At 45.6% G+C, this 23520-nt stretch overlaps 1 protein-coding gene across 3 annotated transcripts in view; it reads left to right on the top strand.

The window, feature by feature from the left end:
* VPS16 (VPS16 core subunit of CORVET and HOPS complexes) overlaps nucleotides 1-23520 on the top strand; it is a 1150777-nt gene that overhangs the window by 717203 nt on the left and 410054 nt on the right. For all 3 annotated transcript variants that reach the window (XM_033944752.1, XM_033944754.1, XM_033944753.1), the window contains one exon: nucleotides 1083-1118. In XM_033944752.1, coding sequence (XP_033800643.1) covers nucleotides 1083-1118 — 36 coding nt within the window. The remainder of the gene's footprint in view (nucleotides 1-1082; nucleotides 1119-23520) is intronic.

A 23520-nucleotide genomic window follows, 5' to 3' on the forward strand; every position in this document is an offset into this window, starting at 1 on the left:
CCATTACAGGCAAAAAATATTTTGTTTATAGGGCCCACTTTTTGGAATACTTTGCTGGGTGCAGTAAGGGCAGTCAGGATTCTGATATGTTAAAAACCCAACTACTTCAACAGTCACTTGGAATATGAATTTTGGGTACAGTGTTCCCCCGGTTGTTCGCATTCGGCAGTTCACGGTCCCGGTCATTCATGGTATTTTCCGACCATGAACCGCCGACAAGGAGAGGGCAGTGGGAGAGGCAGGAGAGAGCAGCCGGAGCGCCGGCGAGTGCAGGAAATCACTCGCTGTATGCTCCGACCGCCTCTTCCTGCACTAAGTCGGGCCTTATCCAATCAAGAGTTTCTTTGACACACAGCTCCTGATTGGTAAGGCCCGACTTAGTGCAGGAAGAGGCGATCGGAGCATATAGTGAGTGATTTCCTGCTCACTGGTGCTCCAGCTGCTCTCTCCTGCCTCTCCCGCTGCCTTCTCCAGTCTCCCCCATGAAAAACCGTATTCGCGATTTTTCAAAATTTGCGGGGGTTCCTGGAACGGAACTCACACGAATATCAGGGGAATACTGTATTGGTAATGAAGGATTGTAGAGGGGGTAGGTTTTGGGGTGAGGTATGAATTTACCCCCCTTTTACGAAGCCATGTTAGGCTTTTTTATTGCCGGTCGCAGTGGTATTAGCTTCGACTCTTATAGGAATTCTATGAGCGTCAGAGCTAATAGCACCACAGCCAGCGATTTAAAAAAACCCAAATGTGGCTTCATTAAAGGGGGGAGATAATTTTTTGAGGAAAATGGTATAGAAATGGGAAGGGAGTTGGATTTTATCATGTACAGGGTAAGTGTGATTTGTTTCAATGTGTGTGGATAAGTGCGATTAGACTTTGCATTATAAGTTGCCATATTTTACAAAGCAGAAAATAAATGTAAAATGTTCAAGTTTAAGTTTTGTGATAAGTAAAATGTAAGATAAAAATCAATCACAGAAAATCTAGATTATAGGATTTGCTTTATGTGTTTTTATATAATAGTTGTAATATTTCAATGGCTGAAGACTATGTTGTGAATTAATCCTTAACAAAGGGTTCAGATTCCGTCAACTCACCATTGAAGTTCTGCTGGACAGGTAAAGAGTCTCAATAATTTCTGAGAGTGTGGAATCTTATGAGAAGACTAAGGGAAATTTAGCCATGTGGTTGTTGGTGATAGCACTATTTTTGTTGTTATCATCGAGGAAAGGTCCAAAGTTCAAACTCTAACATGACAAGCCATACAAATTTCCTGTCCTCTAAAATAGGTGACTCTTAAAAAAATATGAAGGAAAGCAAAGGACAGATTACCTATGTTTCAGTCTAAACAGGAAATTCTATACTATTCCTATCTAACAATGCCCCCATTGGTTTTAGTAAGAGCACAGACACATAATAGCCAATTAATAATAATTTATTCATAGTCATTTAATAACATAAGCTTACATTTTGGGCTCATACATATGTGATTGTATGTGTACAGTGGGAATCCTTTCTCTTCAACAGTGTCTTGCTGAAGGAAAGAATTCCAACATGTCGTCTGAACTCCATCACTTTTATACCTTTGTTCCTACCTTCATGTGATTTAGCGACACAGGCAGCAAAGATCGATACTACCATCACCAATCTACTGACCAAATCAATAGACATTAAAGCATTCCGAAAAGAAATCAAAACTCATCTCTTCAAAAAACATTTCACATCATCATAACCTCACAAAAGTATTAGAAAATGCTCTCATGACTACCCTAACACCACCACCAGCAACACCCGAATCCGGACAGTATTATCTCTATTCGTCTAAACAGCAGAATCCGGACAATATTATCTCTATTCGTCTAAACAACCTATCACTATCTAATATCTACTACCAATTTATCCTGGAAAAGTCCAGAACAACAATTGTAACTTAACGCATTCTTGATTATATGTACTGCAATGCTACTGGAAATGTCCAGTCTTCTAACTTGTAATCCGCTTAGAACCGCAAGGCACAAGCGGAATAGAAATCACTAATGTAATGTAATGTAATGATTGGCTAAAATATTCCTTCTACCATATAAGGCATTTTATACTTGGTGGGTAGGGGAGTGGCTTTTCACTTAACAAAGACATTATAATATACTCAAAGAAAACTCTTTTACCCAGTATCTTTAAGAATTTGAATCAAAAATAGTTCTCTGACCAAGTTGTCTGCAAAGCTGACAGCCTGGGGAACTGACAAATTTCACAGACATACAAAAGAAAGCCCATACCAAGTAAACCCCCTTAATGAAAATAATGTGCAGACCCGATGTTCTTTATCTGCCGTCATTTATTCTCTACCTCCTAGAAAAACCAACAGGTTCTTTAATACCTTTGTTTAAAGTTACAAGGCTTTTCTAAGACCAGCCTATAACCAGACAGTATTTTGCATTTAAAAATCTTCCATTTTAAAGTTATTTCCATCTCATTTTCCTATACCAAGTAAGGTCAAAAATAGCTGACCTTCTATATCCTGGGCCTCTAGAGGGTTTCCATGGTAACCGTTCCTTCAGCCTTAACAATTTCCATATGTTGCCCATCAGGATCTCTCAAAGTTTTTGAATCTTATAAATGTAAAGATTTTAATCACATTATATATTCATATCCCATGCTCTCATACTCTCCTGGATCCAGGCAATCATACACATACATATGCCTATATGATAATTATTATGAAAACACATATCTTTAGATTCAGACTGTCTTGCTCAGAAATTTGATATCCTATATCTCTTCCTTACCACTGTCAGTCTAAGGGCCATCTGGTATTAAATAGCTTTCCTTAGTCTACACAAACAGTGCAGAAAAACTGAACTGTGTTTTAAACAAAGAAAAATGGAGAAGGAAAATTAACACATAAGTAAAATACCTCTACAAATATTTTATCTATTTAGTTTCCCTAAGTCCAGTTTAATCAGCAAATTACATGAAGAGAATATTTATTATGCTTTTTCTTACTATTAATCCCTAGTGTTTTTCTGGCCTTGGCTGCAATCCATATTCACATTTTTATATCTTTGCACCTAACTTTTCATATGCTCTTCATATGCCCTATCTACCACAAGTGCATTGCTAACTAGGTAGCCCCGAATAATATTAAAAATAGATGTCTTTATACTTGCATGTATCAAACAAAAATTATCCATCCCAGGATGGCCCACCGCACCCTGCTATTTGTTCTGCGCAGTTTGTGCCAGACGGCGAAACTTCCTTAAGACACAGGTTAAGGTAAAGGACCTTAAAGCAGAAATAACATTTTAATTAAGAATGCAAGTAAAAATCATAAGGGAAGTACTATAGAAGCATGGGTTCTTAGTGTATGCTGACATAAACAGATTATTTTATTTTGATTCCTTAACATGGAACTGGGTAATTTATTTTGCTATTACTTGACTTGTATAAAATGGAAAGAAGACATATTAGAAAGGAAGATTGCCTATGGTCATCTCCTCCTCTCCAGTTTTCATATGCTGAAATTGTGCATACATTAATATCTTGCGTTTGAAAATATATATGTCTATAGAAGGTGATTACTAAACCAGTCCTAAGAGATGGTCTCCTTCCGGCCACCTCTAAGATACCTTCTATTTATATTATTTATTTTACTCTTCAGACCCTCAGAAATGCCACCAGGTGTTCAATAACATTTCATAACAACTTGCTTTACGCATCAAGTCTTCACTGGGTCGCTTATAAATACTTTCAATGGTTACAATATAGACTCCAATAACATGGATTATATAAACTAATATAGCATGACTGCTTTCATACTTAACTTAGGTGGTGATAATAAGGGACAAGTGCACCGACATGTTTCACCCTTAGGGGGTTTCCTCAGGGCTACAATCCCTAAAGTGAAAAAGAGTAATCTTAGTACTAATAAAACATATTTCTTTTGCGAGTCTAACAATTTCTATATTATTACTAAAATTGTTAGAATCTTTTTCACGCCACGCGACCACCCGATATGCTATTGTTAAGATGGCCACGGCGTGCTGCTAGTCTCATTAAGTGCTACCCGACTCAGCTGTCAGTGACGCTGCTGGGTGGAGCTACAAGCGAGTGCGTCTACAAGTAACGTCATAAGACCTGCACTGACCCTTAGCCGGGAGTAAACACTACTGGACTGTGACTAATAAATGTTAAAACACTCCTGATAGTTTATATGAACGATGGAGCCCTATACCCCCAGGGAAACATCATAGAAGAGACAATCACTCTAATTCCAAATTCAGTCCATAAGGAATAGTTGTATTGAGGCGGTAAATCCACCTCTGTTCTAAGTAATTTAGTTTAGCTTCCATATTCCCCTCTACTCCCTGTATTTCCAGGCTATTGATGACCCTCCACTTAATCTGATCCAGTCGGTGTTTTTTGGATATCCAATGCTATACTAGTGGGGCTGACCTGGTTGCTGTAGAAATCCGAGATTTATGTTCGTTAAGTCTTAACTGAACCAGACGTTTAGTGCGGCCTACGTATACAAGAGAGCAGGGATAGATTATAATATAAATTACCCAGTCTGTTTTACAGTTTGTGTGTTTTTGAGCCCCGATAACTCGCCCTGTCTGGGGATCTTGCCAAGATCTCCCTTCGATGGTTTTGTCACACCATTGACAATGGAAACATTTTGTGTGGATACCCTGACTTTGAATGGGTTGTGGAAACGATTTTTGGACGATATATTTTTCCTCTGGAGTGGTACAGAAATTGACCTACAGGGGTTTATTAACTGGATCAATACTATAGATGGAAATTTACAATTTACAGTTTCATTCAGTACTACTAAAATAGAATTTCTGAATATTCTAGTCTACAGAGAGGGTAATAAGTTAGACGCCACTTTATACAGGAAATCAGTAGCTAGAAATACTTTGTTACATTTTTCGAGCTTCCATCCTTATACAGTCTCCCTGTAAGTCAATTTCTAAGAGCTAGAAGGATATGCTCAAATTTGACAGAATTTAAAAAGGCTGCAGATGACATTAGACAAAGGTTTTGATCGCGGGGTTATCCGGAGAAGTCTATACATCAGGCGTATGTACTGGCACGGTATGCCCACCGGGACCTATTAATATAAGATAGCAGTAGGGATAAACGCTCAGGGGTGGAAGAAGCCAGATTAGTTTGTGTTTTGCCGTATTCAGATGCGGCAAAAGCTTTGGTAGGATATATCAGACAACATTGGTCGATTTTGAGGACCCTGAGAGGGTTGGAGGAGTACCTTATGATAGCTTATATTAAAGGGAGGACAATAGGTCAGTTGTTAAACCAACGAGAAGTCCCCATTCAAAGTCAGGGTATCCACACAAAATTTTTCCATTGTCAATGGTGTGACAAAACCATCGAAGGGAGATCTTGGCAAGTTCCCCAGAAAGGGCAAGTTATCGAGGCTCAAAAACACACAAACTGTAAAACAGACTGGGTAATTTATATTATAATCTGTCCCTGCTCTCTTGTATACGTAGGCCGCACTAAACGTCCGGTTCAGTTAAGACTTAACGAACATAAATCTTGAATTTCTACAGAATCCAGGTCAGCCCCACTAGTACAGCATTGGATATCCAAAAAACACTGACTGGATCAGAAGTGGAGGGTCATCGATAGCCTGGAAATACAGGGAGTAGAGGGGAATATGGAAGCTAAACTAAATTATTTAGAACAGAGGTGGATTTACCGCCTCAATACAACTATTACTTATGGACTGAATTTGGAATTAGAGTGGTTGTCTCTTATCCCAGGACAAGCAGGCAGGTATTCTCACTAGTGGGTGATGTCATCAGACAGAGCCCCGGTACGGACGTCTCACAAGCACGTGTTGCTTGTAGAAACTTAAAGTTTCTAGATGCCCGCACCGCGCATGCGCCGGTGCCTTCCTACCCGGAGATCCGGGCGTGTCTCCTCAGTTCTTTCTTTTCCGCGGAGCTGAGAAGTTCAACTTCTTCATGCGCTAGCTGAATTCAGTTAAATTTGCCTTCCTTGTCCGCGTTTTTGCTTTATTTTAATTACAGTTAACAGTTCTTTTCTTTTTCAGTAAAAAAAAAAAAAAAAAAGAAGATTATTTCCTCCGGCGGGTCGAACGGGCCGGCCACGTGGCTCAGGCCCACTGGTTTCGACCTCGCGGCGGAGATTTTCCGGCCTATGTCCCGGCCAATCACCGGGTTTAAAAAGTGCAGCAAGTGCCAACGCGCGATTTCACTCACGGACCCTCACTGGCGCTGTTTGCAGTGTTTGGGCCCTGACCACATCCCGAAATCGTGCAGGCCTTGCTCTACCCTTACGGCACGCTCATTCAAGCGGCGTTGCCTATTGTGGGAATCGATGTTCAAGATGGACGCAGCTAAGGATCCCTCAGCCTCCACTTCATCTGATACCTCCCCGGTTCGGGCGAAACCGGCATCGACCCCTCCTGCATCGAGTGTGGTGAAACCAGCATCGCTCACCCCGACACCATCCACGAGCTCGACGTCGGTGCCTGCCCCGGTCTCCTCGGTTCAGGTACCTCTTCCTTCCACAGTGCCACCAATGGTCATCAAAGTGCCAAAAGCTACGAAGCAGAAGCACTCGGCCTCGAAGGAGCGCGATGTCCGTGCAGGAGGACCCCCTTTCGGTGCGGATCCCTCCTTATCGGCTTCGCTACGGTCCGTGCTGGAAGCTCAATTCGTTGAGCTCATGCAGACCATCGGACCCGGGCTCATCGCTGCCATACAGGGTGACCTCCCGGTACCGGTCCAAAGGGGCGGTCCGCCCCCTCCCCCTCCCCCACACCGTTCGACCTCGACAACCGACGAGGACGAACGGGGGAGGGCGGCGATGCCCGCGCGGCAAGCCTCGCTTACCGATATGCCGCCATTAGAACCCATTACGCCTCCGCGCCAACATGGGACCAGACCTCCGATCGATACTCGAAGCCCTGGGCATAGTCAGGAAGACTTCTTCCGTACTCCTTACCAGACTTGGGTAGCATCGCAAGAACCCGCATCGCAAACCCAGTTGCGATCCACTGCTTCCAGCCCTATCCACTTGGGGGCCTCGGGAGACCATGCGATGCACAGACGATCCCGATCCCCGTCCCGCCACCGAGACGGGCATCGATCGAGACACTCATCCTGGCACTCCTCACGCCATTCGGAGGTGTCACCGCAGAAAAAACTGCAACGTAGGGGATACTCCTCATCAGAGGTGTCCCCCCCGAGGGGCCCGGAGTACGAGGAGACACCGGTACCCGATTCTCCTTGTCACTCCCCGATGTCCACGGACCTGGAGGCCTCCTCCTCCTCCAGCCCGTCCCACAGACCGACGCTGGCGGAACAATTGTCCTTCTCATCATTCCTCCGACAAATGGCGGATGATCTGGATGTGACCCTTGACACGGGCTCCCGATACTCCAAAGAGTATCTGGACACCATGCATTTACCTAACCCTCCAACGGAGTCGCTTCGGCTCCCCTTGCATAAATTACTGGACCAGACCTTCATGCAGTGCTTCGAAACACCGTATTCCATACCGGCAATCCCCAGCAAACTCGATGCTCGATACCGCATCGTGCACCATAAAGGGTTCGAGGGCCCTCAACTCTCCCACCAATCCCTACTGGTCGAGTCCTCCCTTAAACGCTCTCATCCCTCCCAGGTCTACGCCTCTGTACCGCCGGGCCGAGAGGGGAGAACAATGGACAAATTTGGTAGAAAATTCTACCAAAACTCCATGATGGCGTCACGGGTGCTAAACTACAACTTCTTTTTCTCTTCCTATCTGGAGTTCTTCTTGCCGGTGCTCCGCAAGTTCACTCCGTTCATAGACAACCAAGCTCGATTCGAGTTCGAGGAAGTGGTAGCCTCCCTCTCCCAATTACGCCTCCAGCTGATGCAATCCTCCTTCGATGCATTCGAACTCTCGGCACGCGCCGCCGCAAGCGCGGTAGCTATGCGTCGCCTGGCATGGCTCCGTACTATCGATATGGATCCCAACCTACAGGACAGACTTGCCAACGTACCATGTGCTGGAGCTGACCTGTTCGATGAGTCTATCGAAACTGTTACCAAGAAGCTGTCGGATCATGAAAAATCCTTTCAATCCATCCTGCGGCCCAAACCCAAACCTCAACAGTCTCGACCTTCCAGGCCACCCCTGATTTACCAGCGGCGTTACATGCCCAGACAAACGCCTGCTGCGAGACAGCCTGCGAAGACACAACCTCCCCAGAAGTCTCAGCAAAAACCTCAGCCACCGGCTGTACCTAAGGCTCCCCAGCCCTTTTGACGCCCCTCCCGGGAGCATAACCTCGGCCTCTCCCATAGGGGGCCGCCTCCATCTTTTTTACCATCGATGGGAGGCCATAACCACGGACCTATGGGTCCTCACCATCATAAGAGAAGGATACTCTCTTCAATTCCACCGGGTCCCCCCGGACCATCCTCCAAGAGAGTATCCTTCAAGCTCGACGCAGACCGCCCTTCTTCTTCAGGAAGTCCAAACCTTACTTCAGCTTCGGGCTGTCGAGCCGGTCCCGTCAGACCAATTGAACCGAGGGTTTTACTCCCGGTACTTCCTCGTCCCGAAGAAAACGGGCGACCTGCGACCCATTTTAGACCTTCGGGCCCTCAACAAGTTCCTGGTCAAAGAGAAGTTTCGCATGTTGACTTTGGCTTCTCTATACCCCCTCCTCGAGCAGAACGACTGGTTATGCTCCCTGGATCTCAAGGAGGCCTACACTCACATCCCCATTCACCCGGCCTCCCGAAAGTTCCTCAGATTTCGGGTGGGAAATCTGCACCTACAGTATCGAGTGCTACCATTCGGCCTATCTTCATCCCCCAGAGTCTTCACAAAGTGCCTGGTGGTAGTGGCCGCAGCACTCCGGGACAGGGGTCTACAAGTATTCCCATACCTCGACGACTGGCTCATCAAGGCCCCGTCAGCCCCAGAGGTCACTTCGGCGGCCTTGGCTACAACCTACTTCCTCCAGAATTTGGGCTTCGAGATCAACTTCTCCAAGTCTCATCTGCAACCCACCCAGTCCCTCCCCTTCATCGGAGCGGTCCTGGACACCACCCGACTCCGAGCATTCCTGCCTCGGCAACGCATGGAGTCTCTTCTTCATCTCTGCCAGTCGGTGTCTACTCGCCAAACCCTACCGGCGAGACAACTGATGGTGCTCCTGGGCCATATGGCCTCTACAGTACATGTGACACCCTTTGCCAGACTCCACCTCAGGATCCCCCAGTGGACCCTGGCATCACAGTGGAATCAGACGTCCGATCCACTATCCAAACGCATCTTAGTCACACCTGCTCTTCGGCAGTCTCTACTTTGGTGGATGACCTCTTCGAATCTATCCAGAGGTTTGCTGATGCACTCTCCCCCCCATCAGAAAGTTCTCACAACCGATTCGTCGAATTACGCATGGGGGGCCCACCTGGAGGGTCTCCGCACCCAAGGATTCTGGACCAGTGCGGAAAGACTACACCAAATCAATCTACTGGAACTCAGAGCCATCTTCAATGCGCTCCAAGCTTTCCAACACCTACTCCACGACATGGTAATCCTCATTCGCACAGACAATCAGGCCGCCATGTATTATATCAACAAGCAAGGAGGCACGGGCTCGGCCCTCCTTTGCCAGGAAGCTCTACGAGTCTGGGACTGGGCGGTGCGCCACAACACCCTACTCAGAGCAGTATACATCCAGGGGGAGAACAACGTCTTAGCAGACAAACTAAGCCGTCTGCTACAACCGCACGAATGGACTCTCCATTCCAGCCCCCTTCACCAAATCTTCACGCAATGGGGGACGCCTCAGATAGACCTCTTTGCGGCTCCCCACAACGCCAAACTGCCTCAGTTTTGCTCCAGGATCTACACTCCTCATCGCCTCGAGGCAGATGCTTTCCTACTGAACTGGGGGAAACGATTTCTATATGCGTTCCCACCATTCCCGCTGATCCAGAAGACTCTGGTCAAGCTGAAACTCGAACGGGCCACCATGATTCTAATAGCTCCTCGGTGGCCCAGACAACCTTGGTTCTCCCTCCTACTTCAACTCAGCAGCAGGGAACCAGTACCACTTCCAGTGTTTCCTTCACTGCTTACTCAACATCAAGGATCACTACTTCATCCCAACCTGCAGTCTCTCCACCTGACAGCTTGGTTCCTCTCAACGTAACCCCTCACCAATTCTCACAAGAAGTGAGGGAGGTCTTGGAAGCTTCCAGGAAGCCCGCCACTCGACAATGCTACTCCCAGAAATGGACCAGATTCTCCTCATGGTGTGTTTCTAAGTCAAAGGAACCTCAGCGAGCTTCCTTATCCTCCGTGCTGGACTATCTCCTACACCTATCTCAATCTGGGCTCAAGTCCACATCCATACGAGTCCACCTGAGCGCTATTGCGGCGTTCCACCAGCCCCTACAAGGGAAACCCCTCTCGGCCCATCCGGTGGTCGCCAGATTTATGAAAGGACTCTTCCATGTTAACCCTCCTCTCAAACCACCCCCAGTAGTTTGGGACCTCAATGTAGTCCTTTCCCATCTCATGAAGCCCCCGTTTGAACCACTCAACAGGGCCCCTCTGAAGTATCTCACCTGGAAAGTGCTTTTCCTTGTAGCCCTTACGTCCGCTCGCAGAGTCAGCGAACTCCAGGCATTGATGGCGGATCCACCATTCACAGTATTCCACCATGACAAGGTGGTCCTCCGCACTCACCCGAAATTCCTGCCTAAGGTAGTCTCCGAATTTCATCTCAACCAATCCATTGTACTTCCAGTATTCTTCCCTAAGCCTCATTCTCACCACGGAGAATCGGCCCTTCACACTCTAGACTGTAAACGTGCCTTGGCTTTCTACCTGGATCGCACCAAGCCACACAGAACCACTCCTCAACTTTTTGTCTCCTTCGATCCTAACAAGTTGGGAAGACCCGTATCAAAGCGCACCATCTCTAATTGGATGGCGGCTTGTATCTCTTTCTGCTATGCCCAGGCTGGATTATCACTTCCTTGTAAGGTCACAGCCCATAAGGTCAGAGCAATGGCAGCCTCAGTAGCATTCCTCAGATCAACACCAATCGAGGAAATTTGCAAGGCTGCCACCTGGTCCTCGGTTCACACATTCACCTCACATTATTGTCTGGATACCCTCTCCAGACGGGATGGACAGTTTGGCCAAACAGTATTGAAAAATTTATTCTCTTAAGTCGCCAACTCCCCCTCCATCCCACTGAGGTTAGCTTGGAGGTCACCCACTAGTGAGAATACCTGCCTGCTTGTCCTGGGATAAAGCAATGTTACTTACCGTAACAGTTGTTATCCAGGGACAGCAGGCAGCTATTCTCACGTCCCACCCACCTCCCCTGGGTTGGCTTCTCAGGCTAGCTACCTGAACTGAGGAGACACGCCCGGATCTCCGGGTAGGAAGGCACCGGCGCATGCGCGGTGCGGGCATCTAGAAACTTTAAGTTTCTACAAGCAAGACATGCTTGTGAGACGTCCGTACCGGGGCTCTGTCTGATGACATCACCCACTAGTGAGAATAGCTGCCTGCTGTCCCTGGATAACAACTGTTACGGTAAGTAACATTGCTTTCTATGATGCCTCCCTGGGGGTATAGGGCTCCATCGTTCATATAAACCATCGGGAGTGTTTTAACATTTATTAGTCACAGTCCAGTAGTGTTTACTCCCGGCTAAGGGTCAGTGCAGGTCTTATGACGTTACTTGTAGACGCACTCGCTTGTAGCTCCACCCAGCAGCGTCACTGACAGCTGAGTCGGGTAGTACTTAATGAGACTAGCAGCACGCCGCGGCCATCTTAACAATAGCATATCGGGTGGTCGCGTGGCGTGAAACAGATTCTAACAATTTTAATAATATAGAAATTGTTAGACTCGCAAAAGAAATATGTTTTATTAGTACTAAGATTATTCTTTTTCACTTTAGGGATTGTAGCCCTGAGGAAACCCCCTAAGGGTGAAACATGTCGGTGCACTTGTCCCTTATTATCACCACCTAAGTTAAGTATGAAAGCAGTCATGCTATATTAATTTATATAATCCATGTTATTGGAGTCTATATTATAACCATTGAAAGTATTTATATGCGACCCAGTGAAGACTTGATGCATAAAGCCAGTTGTTATGAAATGTTATTGAACACCTGGTGGCATTTCTGAGGGTCTGAAGAGTAAAATAAATAATATAAATAGAAGGTATCTTAGAGGTGGCCGGAAGGAAACCATCTCTTAGGACTGAAATTGTGCATAAAGAATTCCTAATTCCTACTAACATGTAAAGTACCAGTGTCTTTTTTATAGTCAAATATATTTTATCGAGCTTAACAGAAATCCAACAATAAGCAGTATAAGTGAGAAAACAAGCTCAAATTATATTAAAAAAAACCCCAGCATCATATCCTTCCACCCAACTCCCCCAAAACCTTCCCTCCCCCAAGACCTCCTTCCAAGTCTACCCCATAATAAACCAGAGTACAGTACATAATACAGAGGTATACAAAAAAGCATAGTAATAGAAGAAACAATGTATCAGCAATTAAGCAAGCTGCTACGAGCCAGGGGAGTCATAGTGGTCCAAAAGGGTTCCCAAGTGCGTTGAAAAGAGCGCCCTGAAAGAGAGAAAAAGCCTCGCACATCCCAACGTCTCCACATCAGAAGAGTAATCATCTGGCACCTCCAGAGTGAGTAATCTGGCGCCTCTCCATCAAGCCATTTAAGTAAGATACATTTTAAAGCAATAAGAACTGTCCACTTAAGAAGGCAGCCACCTCTGGTTTCTGGGGGTGAAAATGAGGTACATTACCAAATTGTAACACAGGGGAATGGATAATGATAATGGACCAAATGCGCTCCACAAAGAGAAATATAGTTTCCCAAAAGGAGCTAATATTGGGGCAGGTCCAGAACATATGTCCCAGGCCCGCCTCAGGGGCTTGACAGCGAAGATAGTCAGCAGTTTCACGAAAGCCAGAGAGAAATATATAAACAAAGGACTAACTTGTAATGTTGTTCCCAAAAAGTAGTATATTTACGAAAAGTAGATAATCTGCGAACAGCAACAGATAAGTCCACAGCAAGGTCACGAGCCCAGGCATCCCGTAATCTAATATGGTCAAGCAAGGGGGACTCATTCTTCAAATGACGTTGATGAAATTTAAGGGGAACAGGGAGCTGAGAGCCAATTGTAAAGGCCGTGGATAACAACTCCTGACAAGAAGTCGTTAAGGAGTCAGAGGGTAGAGAATTAAGGTAATGGTGAAATTGCATATAAGCAAAATAATCAGTGGGCAGAAGATCATAGTCCTCCCTCACTTGGGCGAAGGACCGAATCCTCCCCCCATCATCCACCAACTGAAACACATAATGAATTCCCCTTGCTCCCCACTGTACAAAACTAGCCCCCATCTATCCCAAGAAGAAAGGAGCCATTAAAGTGGATAAAAGGCAGAAAAGGAGTAACAGTAGAACTAATAGAATGAAATTTACAGACCCATTGCCAAACCTTCCGGAGTGGACGGTGGAGCACCCTTCGAGAAAGAGGTTCAGGTAAAGTAGAGGGAACAGAATGAAGATAAGCACTAAAGTGTGTAGTCTGGAAACAAGAAAGTTCCAAAGAGGTATTAGTAAAGGCAGAGGAACCCCTAAAAAGATCATTAATATGGCGCATACCACAACCAATAGTCAAAAAATGAAGATTCAACAAACCTAGGCCACCCTTATACCATGGAGCCGCTGCACATCAGTAGGGCAAACGAGCTTTCTTACCAGCCTAAAGAAATTTCTGGACCAAGCGCTCCACGCATCGTTCATCACGGGAGGTCAGATATAGTAGGAGCACTTGAAAAACATATAATCACGAGCTTCAGGGTGAAGAAGACGCCAAGGGTCCACCACGGAAAGAGTATCACAAAAATCAGAAAGGAGTCGACCACGGGCCCCCAGTGAAGTAGAGGGAGTACCTGACTTATCAGAGTCAGTATCGAAGACCAAACTGAAATCTTCCAAAACAAAAAGCGGGTTGGTAGAATAAGGACAGCAAAGCCAAATTAGCTTCTGCAGAAAAGAAGATTCCGACAAGTTGGGGCCATACACCACCAAAAGAAGGTAGTGCTTATCATCCAGCGTCAGGCACAAAAGAAGGTAGCGACCATCATCAGCCTTATCTAGGATTTGAACACCCAACAGCGAGGATTTGTGGACCAGCACGGCTATGCCGCCATGGCGACCCAGAGAAGAAGCAAAATAGACCTCCCCCACCCAAGAACGACACAGCTTAAGATGTTCAGCATCCATCAAGCGAGTCTCTTGTAAACAGGCAATATCCGAGTGATAACTTTGGAGAGCTGATAAAATTTTAGACCGCTTAACCGGTGAGGTAATTCCCCCCACGTTCCAAGAGGTAAGTCTAAAAGGAGTGCTCAGATTGGAAAATCAGGTAATAAAGAGATAAAAGAACGCAGAAAAAAGACAGGAGAGGAACCCCAGGAGCCCAGCCCCCCTGGGGGCAGTAAAGCTATATAGAATGGAAATCACAACACAATGTGAGGTCCCAAAAAACCCAACAATAGAACCGAAAGAGGACCGCCCACCCAACCTCTCAACCCCCCCTTCACCCCATATCAAACCCCCCTCCCCCAAAAGAAAACTACAGAAACCCGCCCCACACCACCAAGAGGGTACAAAGCGAGGGAGTCACTACATTGTGAACAGGGCCCCCAGTCCCCCCCCCACATACCCACACAGTGGAGATAAACAAGCTCCCAACACTGTAAAACACTACACACCAGAAACACTCAGGTACCTCTTCCCCCGTCCAATGCAACAGAACATAAGAGAGCCTCCCAACATCATCTTAAAAAGCAGTCAAAGAAACAGTGGGAAGCCAACCCCTATTTGACTGATACAGACTCACACAAGGCCCCAAACAAGCAGGGCCCAAAATACATCTGAATAAACAGAGACAACAGAACCAGAAGGGGTGGGGAGTCAAGAGGCAGGTCCAAGAAGAGTCAAAAGCTAAACTAAACCAACCACTCACACACCTCACTCAGATTGACATTCCAAGGAAACCAAAGAGAAAGATACCCCAAAGGAAGGAATGCAAACACACAAGACACACTCTTACACCAACCCCTAGCACACAATCCACCCAACCCAGATAGGGGAACACCCCAAATCATCCAAACTGAAGAACACACACAAGACACACTCACTAATGCACTTCTCCCCAACCACTAGAAGAGTTACAAGTCGTCACTGCACATCTTGAAGAATAAAGAGTACCTCCCCAAATAGTAAGAAGTGATGCAAGGGGAAAGGACCCAGTACTATAGAGTCGCAGCCACTATCTGGTGAGGGAAGGAGAAGCAAAGAAGCTTAAAGGGAATAAGTGCATATAAGCCAACAAACACATCTCAAACTACTCCAACTAAGCGTCCCCACAAACATATGCACACAGGCAAGTAATATAGCAATAACCTAAAACTATAGTGCACATCACAAAAGCGCTCACTCGCGGGCCACCCACACAACTCAGTCCAAGCTGAGCAACTGGCAAAAATAATGAGACAATCAGGTGGAATTAGAGGTACTAGGTTCCTCCGGTAAGGTGTCCAAATAGGCCTGAGCTGAGGCCATCGTGTCGAAAGTCTTCCACCCAGCACTCGTCCAGATTTTCAGGAGTGCTGGGTACATCATTTACCTCGACTTTCAGAAGGCTTTCGACAAGGTGCCTCATGAAAGGCTACTTAAGAAGCTGTGGAACCACGGGGTGGGAGGGGATGTGCACAGATGGATCAAGCACTGGTTGTCGGGTAGACTGCAGAGGGTTGGAGTAAAGGGTCAATATTCTGACTGGCGGGGAGTCACGAGCGGTGTGCCACAGGGATCGGTGCTGGGACCTTTACTCTTTAACATATTCATCAATGACCTGGAAAAGGAGGCAAAATGTGAGGTTATAAAATTCGCAGACGATACCAAACTGTGCGGCAGAGTTAGGACCAGGGAGGAGTGTGAGGACATGCAAAGGGACCTGGACAAGCTGGAAGACTGGGCAAACAAATGGCAAATGCGCTTCAACGTGGACAAATGCAAGGTCATGCATATAGGGAAAAAGAACCCGTTGTTCAACTACAAATTGGGGGGGTATTGTTGGGAGACAGCAGACTCGAGAGAGACTTGGGTGTGCTGGTGGATGCATCACTGAAGCCATCTGCACAGTGCGCAGCAGCCTCGAAAAAAGCCAACAGGATGCTGGGAATCATAAAGAAGGGCATAGTAACCAGAACACGGGAAGTCATCATGCCATTGTATCGAGCGATGGTGCATCCACATCTAGAATACTGCGTTCAGTATTGGTCGCCGCACCTCAAGAAGGACATGGCGGTACTTGAGAGAGTCCAAAGGAGAGCAACGAAAATGGTAAGAGGGCTGGAACACTGCTCATACGCCGAGAGGCTGGATAGGCTGGGGCTCTTCTCTCTGGAGAAAAGGAGGCTCAGGGGAGATATGATAGAGACCTTCAAGATCATGAGGGGCATAGAGAGGGTGGATAGGGACAGATTCTTCAGACTGAAGGGGACAGCAAATACGAGGGGGCATTCTGAGAAACTGAAGGGAGACAGGTTCAAAACAAATGCAAGGAAGTTTTTTTTCACCCAAAGGGTCGTGGACACTTGGAATGCGCTACCGGAGGAAGTGATCAGGCAGAGTACGGTACAAGGATTCAAACAGGGATTGGATGGATTCCTGAGGGATAAAGGGATTGTGGGATACTGAGGGAGGAGCTGGGATGTAACACAAGTATAGGAAGTTAACCAGGTAATGAGTATAAACCAACCAGGTCGTGCATGTGCAAGACCGGAGGGCTAGGACTTCGATAGGAAGGCAGGACTTAAATGGGAAACCAAGGTGGCAAGGGAGCCCCTTCTGATGATTCAGACAGGTCTTGACCTGTTTGGGCTGCCGCGGGAGCGGACTGCTGGGCAGGATGGACCTGTGGTCTGACCCGGCAGAGGCACTGCTTATGTTCTTATGTAACTGCTTTTTGCGAGCATAGAGGGCCGAGCAGAGTGGTGAAAATTTGTGTCTTTTTATTATTATTATTATTATTATTTCCTCTGTGAGAAATTCCCTAACTTCTATTTGTCCTGTTTATTTATGTTAATTAGATTGTAAGCTCTATTTAGCAGGGATTGTCTCTTGCATGTTTCTGTGCAAAAAATTTTATTGATGATAAACCATACAGTACAAAAGTGAAGACCAAGGCAAGATGCAATAACAATGCAGAAAGAACAAACATGGTGCTATGAAGGTCATGACAATATAGTCATCATCTTTTAGAGAAATACAACTGGAACCCCAATTCTTATTTATACCCCTCCCCAATACCCAAACCACTCTCAAAATAGAGAACATAACATTCCAGGACCCTATACTCTAATTACATTACATTAGTGATTTCTTTTCCGCCATAACCTTGCGGTTTAAGGCAGATTACATACAAACTAAAACAAGAATTACATTTCAACTTTAAAGAAATAGATTAAACGATGAGATAAAATTTTAAGGGATAATTATGGGTTTTAGATAATGTTTGGTAACTAGAAAAATTAGAGAGTACTAAGGGTTTATAGAGTGTTGGATGTTGGGTTAGGATTGTTGTGCTGGATAGGTTTAACGTGTTTTTTGAAGAGTATGATTTATGAGCCCTGGAAAACATATAGTACCTCTCCCTCCCCTCACCCCCCACCCCGCCTTTCCCCCAAGTAATGAAAATAATTAGGAATAACAACCAAAAGCAGAAAAGCACTATGGAATGCAAAGAAGCAGAACACAGAGTTATCAAAATAAACCCAGAGTATGCATAGCAGGACATCATGTTCTACCACCCTCTCCCACCACCCCCCCAAACTCATTCCCCCATCCCCCCTGAAAGATAGCACTGAAGTATGAAAGATAGAAATTTCTTATTATGTCCTTCCCTCATTTATTGAATTTACCTGTAAACCGTGCCGAGCTCTATCTTTATGGAGATGAGGTTTAGTTTAGAAACAAAGTGCTGCACAGAGCAGGGTTTATTCAAAGCTGATTCAAAGTGCGGCTACGCATTTGAGGTGTTAAAGAATTGAGATAAGGGTCCCAAATAGCTAGAAAATATTTTCTCCTTTTGTAGGTGCCCCTTGTGTCTTGGGCTTCCATTCCCAATAACTCATGGATAGCCAATTTCCAACCCCAATAAGAGGGAGGTCCACTCTTTCAGAATCGATTTCAAGTCCAAGATACATAATTTCCAGACCCATAATCTAGAGCCCCACCCCCAAACTCCACAGGAGCTCAGCAGCGCCAAAAGAAGCACCTTCGGAGACTTGAACAGTGAGATAAAGCCAAAAGGCATGAAAAAAATTGGCCTCTTCTAAATTGCACTTCAAACAAAGAAGAATCTGGACATAGCCTATTTTGTGAAACTGGGAGGGTGTAACATACGCCCGATGGATTACTCTCAAAGCACATTCCCGCAAATGAGCACTACGGACCTCAGAAAGAATGCTTTTATACTGTTCTGAATCTTCCAGGCAGACACTAAAGTTCCCAGGTTGCTCTCCCATCTCCCGCGGAGTTGGGAAAAGTTCTTTGCAAGGCCCAAATCTACTAGTGTCCTGTGAGTGACAGATATGGACAGACCCCCCCAGGGATATCAAATAAAAAAATTGACGTAACCTATCTCCTAAAGGAAAGTGCAAAGCTGTACTATCCAACTATCTCTTGCATGTTTAATGTACAGCACTGCATACATCTAGTAGTGCTATAGAAATGATAAGTAGTACTAAGTCTTCTTACAATGTGTTGACATCCCAAAATTGACTCATCTTATTTTTTTTAAGAATTTTAATATACATTCCATGAATATAAATAGAAATATGCTTAACATCCAGGACAGACGAAAAGGAAAAATATACAAACAATCCACTTTACAGAGAATCGAAATACATTCAAGGTACTGAAGGGGATAGACTTAGTAAATAAGGACAAGTTGTTCACCCTCTCCAAGGTAGGGAGAACAAGAGGGCAATCTCTAAAGTTGAAAGGGGATAGATTCTGTACAAACGTAAGGAAGTTATTTTTCACCCAGAAAGTGGTAGAAAGCTGGAACGCTGTTCCAGAGGCTGTTATAGGGGAAAACACCCTCCAAAGATTCAAGACAAAGTTAGACAAGTTCCTGCTGAACAAGAACGTGCGCTGGTAGGGCTAGTCTCAGGGTGCTGGTCTTAAACCAGAGGGCTGCCGCGTGAGCAGACTGCTGGGCATGATGGACCACTGGTCTGACCCAGCAGTGGCAATTCTTATGTTCACCAGTAGTCTCCAGTACACAGTCCCAGGACTGTGTGTGGCCCCCAAAGTCCTCTATTGCAGCCCTCAAACAGTTAGCTGAAATTTTCTTCAAATCATGTAAATATGTTACTATATCAAGTGGACAACAAAACAACAGATACAGGTTCTATATGCAATTGGATTTAATGTTTAACGAGAGGAAAGGACCTCAGAAGCCTGCACCATGAAGAATATTTAATTCTGCAATGGTTACTCAGCAGGACAGGTTCTCTATCATTGGTCTCAAAAAACCTCTCATGACCGATTAGCAAAAAGACTTTTATATCGTGTATTCAACACATCTCACTTTTTAACCGGTAATGTGAACAACAATATAATGCACTTATCTGAATTAGTGATAAGAGCCCGACGGGACCCGTTTCGCCAGATTATTGGCTTCGTCGGGGGACTTTTTGATAGCTAAAAAGCAAAAAGAAAAGACAAGTGCTATAACTTTCAATCAAATAGATATGCCACAATTGTCTCAATGTTTCTGCGAAATAGTACTCACTGCATTCAGTCTGAACTACTAGCACTTCAAAAAATGGCGCCGATGGCGCTAGAACGCCACGCATGCGTATTTAAAGGAGGTGCACAATGACGTCACAAATCATGTTTAGAAAAAAGAGTGCCAACCAATATTACTATTCAAACCCGCAGGTTTCATAGAGTTGAGCTGAAATGTCCATCTTGCTTCTCTCTGAAGGAGTTTAATATGCCGGTCACCTCCTCAAGCATTCTTACTTTCTTTGTCAATACAAACGCATCTTAGCTGTTGGAAATCATGTGCAAATTCCAAACAATGTTCTACTATGGGGGCACTAATCTTCTTGAGCTTAAGGTTGGATCTATGTTCACACATCCGTATCCGAAACGGACGTATTGTTTTGCCAATATAAACTTTTGCACATGGACAAATAATGGCATATATGACAAAGTCAGAGTTGCAGGTCATGAAGTGCTGCATGTGATATATCCTCTTGTCGACAGGATTGGTAAATGTCGATCCCTGCACTGTGACAGAACAGATGCTGCATGAGCCGCACTTAAAAAAACCCCGTGGGGACAAGGGTTGATCAACTGAGATAGTGCGGTACGTAGATGGACTCAGGATGTCTTTTAAATTTTTATCCCTAGTAAACGCGATCCTTAAAGGAACATCTTGAAAAGCAGATAAAGTTTGAATAATCTTCCAATTTTTCTTCAGGATGTTGGCAGGAAATTGGAAGATTATTCAAACTTTATCTGCTTTTCAAGATGTTCCTTTAAGGATCGCGTTTACTAGGGATAAAAATTTAAAAGACATCCTGAGTCTTGCAATTTTTTGAAGTAGTCGTTCATGCACAGTCTCGAGAGATTCATCTGGCTGAAATATGTAGAGCAGCCACTGGTCGTCTCTTTATACCTTTACAAGATTTTACTGAGTGTATGTGGCAGCTGGGTCTGTCACTGCTTTTGGGGCCTTAGTATTTCAGGCAGGCTCTGCTGTCCCACCCCAGATGTTGCCATTGCTTTCATACGTCACCTATCATATTGACTCCAGAGGAGATGTAACAGAATGGAAGATTAGGTTCTTACCTTATACCCTAAGGTCAGACATGAATGATATGATCTCCCATAGGCCTTTGCTGACATTGGTAAGGCAGGACTGACAATCTTCTTTCTGTTGGTCTCCAGTAAAGTCAATATGGCCCGCCCTTTGTCTACTCAGTTTTTCTCTGTATCACCTTCATATTTTCTACGTCGGATGTTTCTCCTTTCAGGCCTGAGTATCTTCCAACTAGCAGATGGGCCTTGTGGGGAATTGTTCTGCATATGTGAGTACATATCTTTCCGAAGGCATGTTCTCAGTTAGTGCTCATTGTACGCAGCAGGTTGGTTCCATGTTGCTTCCATGTTCTTGCCTGTTTTTCATGTTGCCTGTTTATTGTTTTCTTATATATTGCAGAACAGACCAGAATGCTGTTATGTGGCAGGGAAGTTCCCTATGCTCCCTTTGTATTGTGATGGGGCTGGGGTATGCCTAGCGCCAGCAACCAGGCTTTCGTCCCAAGCGCAAGGACCAGTGCTCCCTGGAGAACCACTATGAAATGACAACAGAGGAGAAAAAGAAAAAAACCTATCCACCAACAGTTCATAGTTCCAGCCTTTATTATCCAGTTCAAATTGCACTGGTTCTGGTTGCAGCCACACAGGCTCATGCTGATTTGGAAATGTACTTAATTCAAACACAGTTCACTTTTTCAGCAACTTCTTTCATCAGTCAAAAAGGAAAAATAAAACCCAAAACTAATTCCCTTTAAATAAGTTTCTTTTCCTCAGTCCAGCTGCCTTTCTCTGTTCAGTCTTTGCAGCTTTCTGGTTCTAAGAATCTATATCCAGGAGCTTTGGATATAGCGTTAGTCCCCTCTCTTCCAGGCTTGGTTAAGGTTTGTTTGGTTAAGGTTTGTTCAGGAAGCTTTTCCCACCAGACTCCCTGAATTACAGCTTCCCCACTGGCCAGTCCTTCACCCTGAATAGTGGGACTGATATCCAAACCACCTTTTGATCTAATGGTCTAAGAATCCCCCCTCCCCCAATTGTTCCCTTTATCAAGGATGTGGAATGTCAGGTCACTGAATTAACCCTCTTCCACGTTAGTCAACCCTAGCCCATCCCCCCTTCACTATGCTTTACTTGCACACAGGAATTCCGGTTTTCTTTCTATTACTAACAAAACCTCACATTCATACATCAACCTCACAGTTATGTCCTTCATGAGGACATAACTGTTTCTTTACAGTACTTAAGAACATAATTGCTGCTGCTGGGTCAGACCAGTGGTCCTTCGTGCCCAGCAGTCCGCTTCCACGGTACCAGAACGCCTGTTAGGGGTAAGTGAGAGGACCCCTGCCTGCCGTTGCCATCCGCCTGCTCCATTTAATTACCCACCTCACCCCTGCTGATGCCACAACTCCAGGAGAGGAAGGGCCAGGCTCCGGCAGTGATTGCATGCCGCCGGCCCAGAAGCCTTCCTCTGACATCAGTTCTGACATCGGAGAGAAGGTCTGCACCAGCCAAGTGATTGGCTGGCCCAGACCTTCTCTCCGTTATCAGAATTGACAGGGAAAGACTGTAGGGCTGGCGGCGTGCAATCGCTGCACACGCCTGGCCCTTCCCAGAGTTGTGGCAGCAGGGGGGGTTAATTAAATGGAGTGGGCCAGTGGCGAGGGAGGAGGAAACGGCAGCAGGCAGGCATTCGGCGCAGCTTTCGGGGAGGGAGGGAGGAATGGGGGGGGGACAAAGGCTTGGAAGGCAGTGAGGGGGACATAGGAAGGAGGAACATAGGAAGGATGGAGGCAGGAAGGAGAGAAATAGGCAGAGAAAGACCTGGAAGAAAGGAGAACAACAAATGCTGGACATGGGGGAGGGGGTTTGTAAGCAAAAGGAAGACAGAGAAAGAGAGAGGCCTGGACCAAAGAGAAAAGACATGTGGCAGATGCTGGACTATGGGAGGGTGCAGACACAGGGGAAGAGACCCTGAGGAAGAACAGAGAGAATGTACGATCATAACAGAGGAGGGAGAGAGAGGGAGACCTGAAACAAAGGTGGTGTAGGTACAAAGGGGAACTTGACACTGAATCTGGGGGAGGGTGTAAGCAGAGGGAAAAAGAGGAGAGACCAAGACCCAAAGTGGGAAGGCGCTGGATATTTTGTTGAGTTACCCATGTAAATGCTGTGTAAAGTTATGCTGTTGCAGCCACACAGGCTCATGCTGATTTGGAAATGTACTTAATTCAAACACAGTTCACTTTTACAGCAACTTCCGTCCCAATCCTCTTTAGTCCTAGCCCCATTAAATAGCTTGGTGTCATCTGCAAATTTTATTACTTCGCTCTTCGTCCCCGTTTCTAGATCATTTATAAATACATTGAATAGCAGTGGTCCAAGCACTGGACCACCACTCGTGAACACCACTCGTGACCTTCCTCCAGTCCGAGTAGTGGCCCTTCAATCCTACCCTCTGCTTTCTGCCCGCCAACCAATTCCTGATCCATCTGTGTATGTCTCCTTCCACCCCATGGTTCTTTAGTTTCCGAAGTAAGCGTTCATGGGGTTC

The sequence above is a fragment of the Geotrypetes seraphini genome, chromosome 5 (genome assembly GCF_902459505.1).
Source record: "Geotrypetes seraphini chromosome 5, aGeoSer1.1, whole genome shotgun sequence".
In the NCBI taxonomy this organism is placed as follows: domain Eukaryota; kingdom Metazoa; phylum Chordata; class Amphibia; order Gymnophiona; family Dermophiidae; genus Geotrypetes; species Geotrypetes seraphini.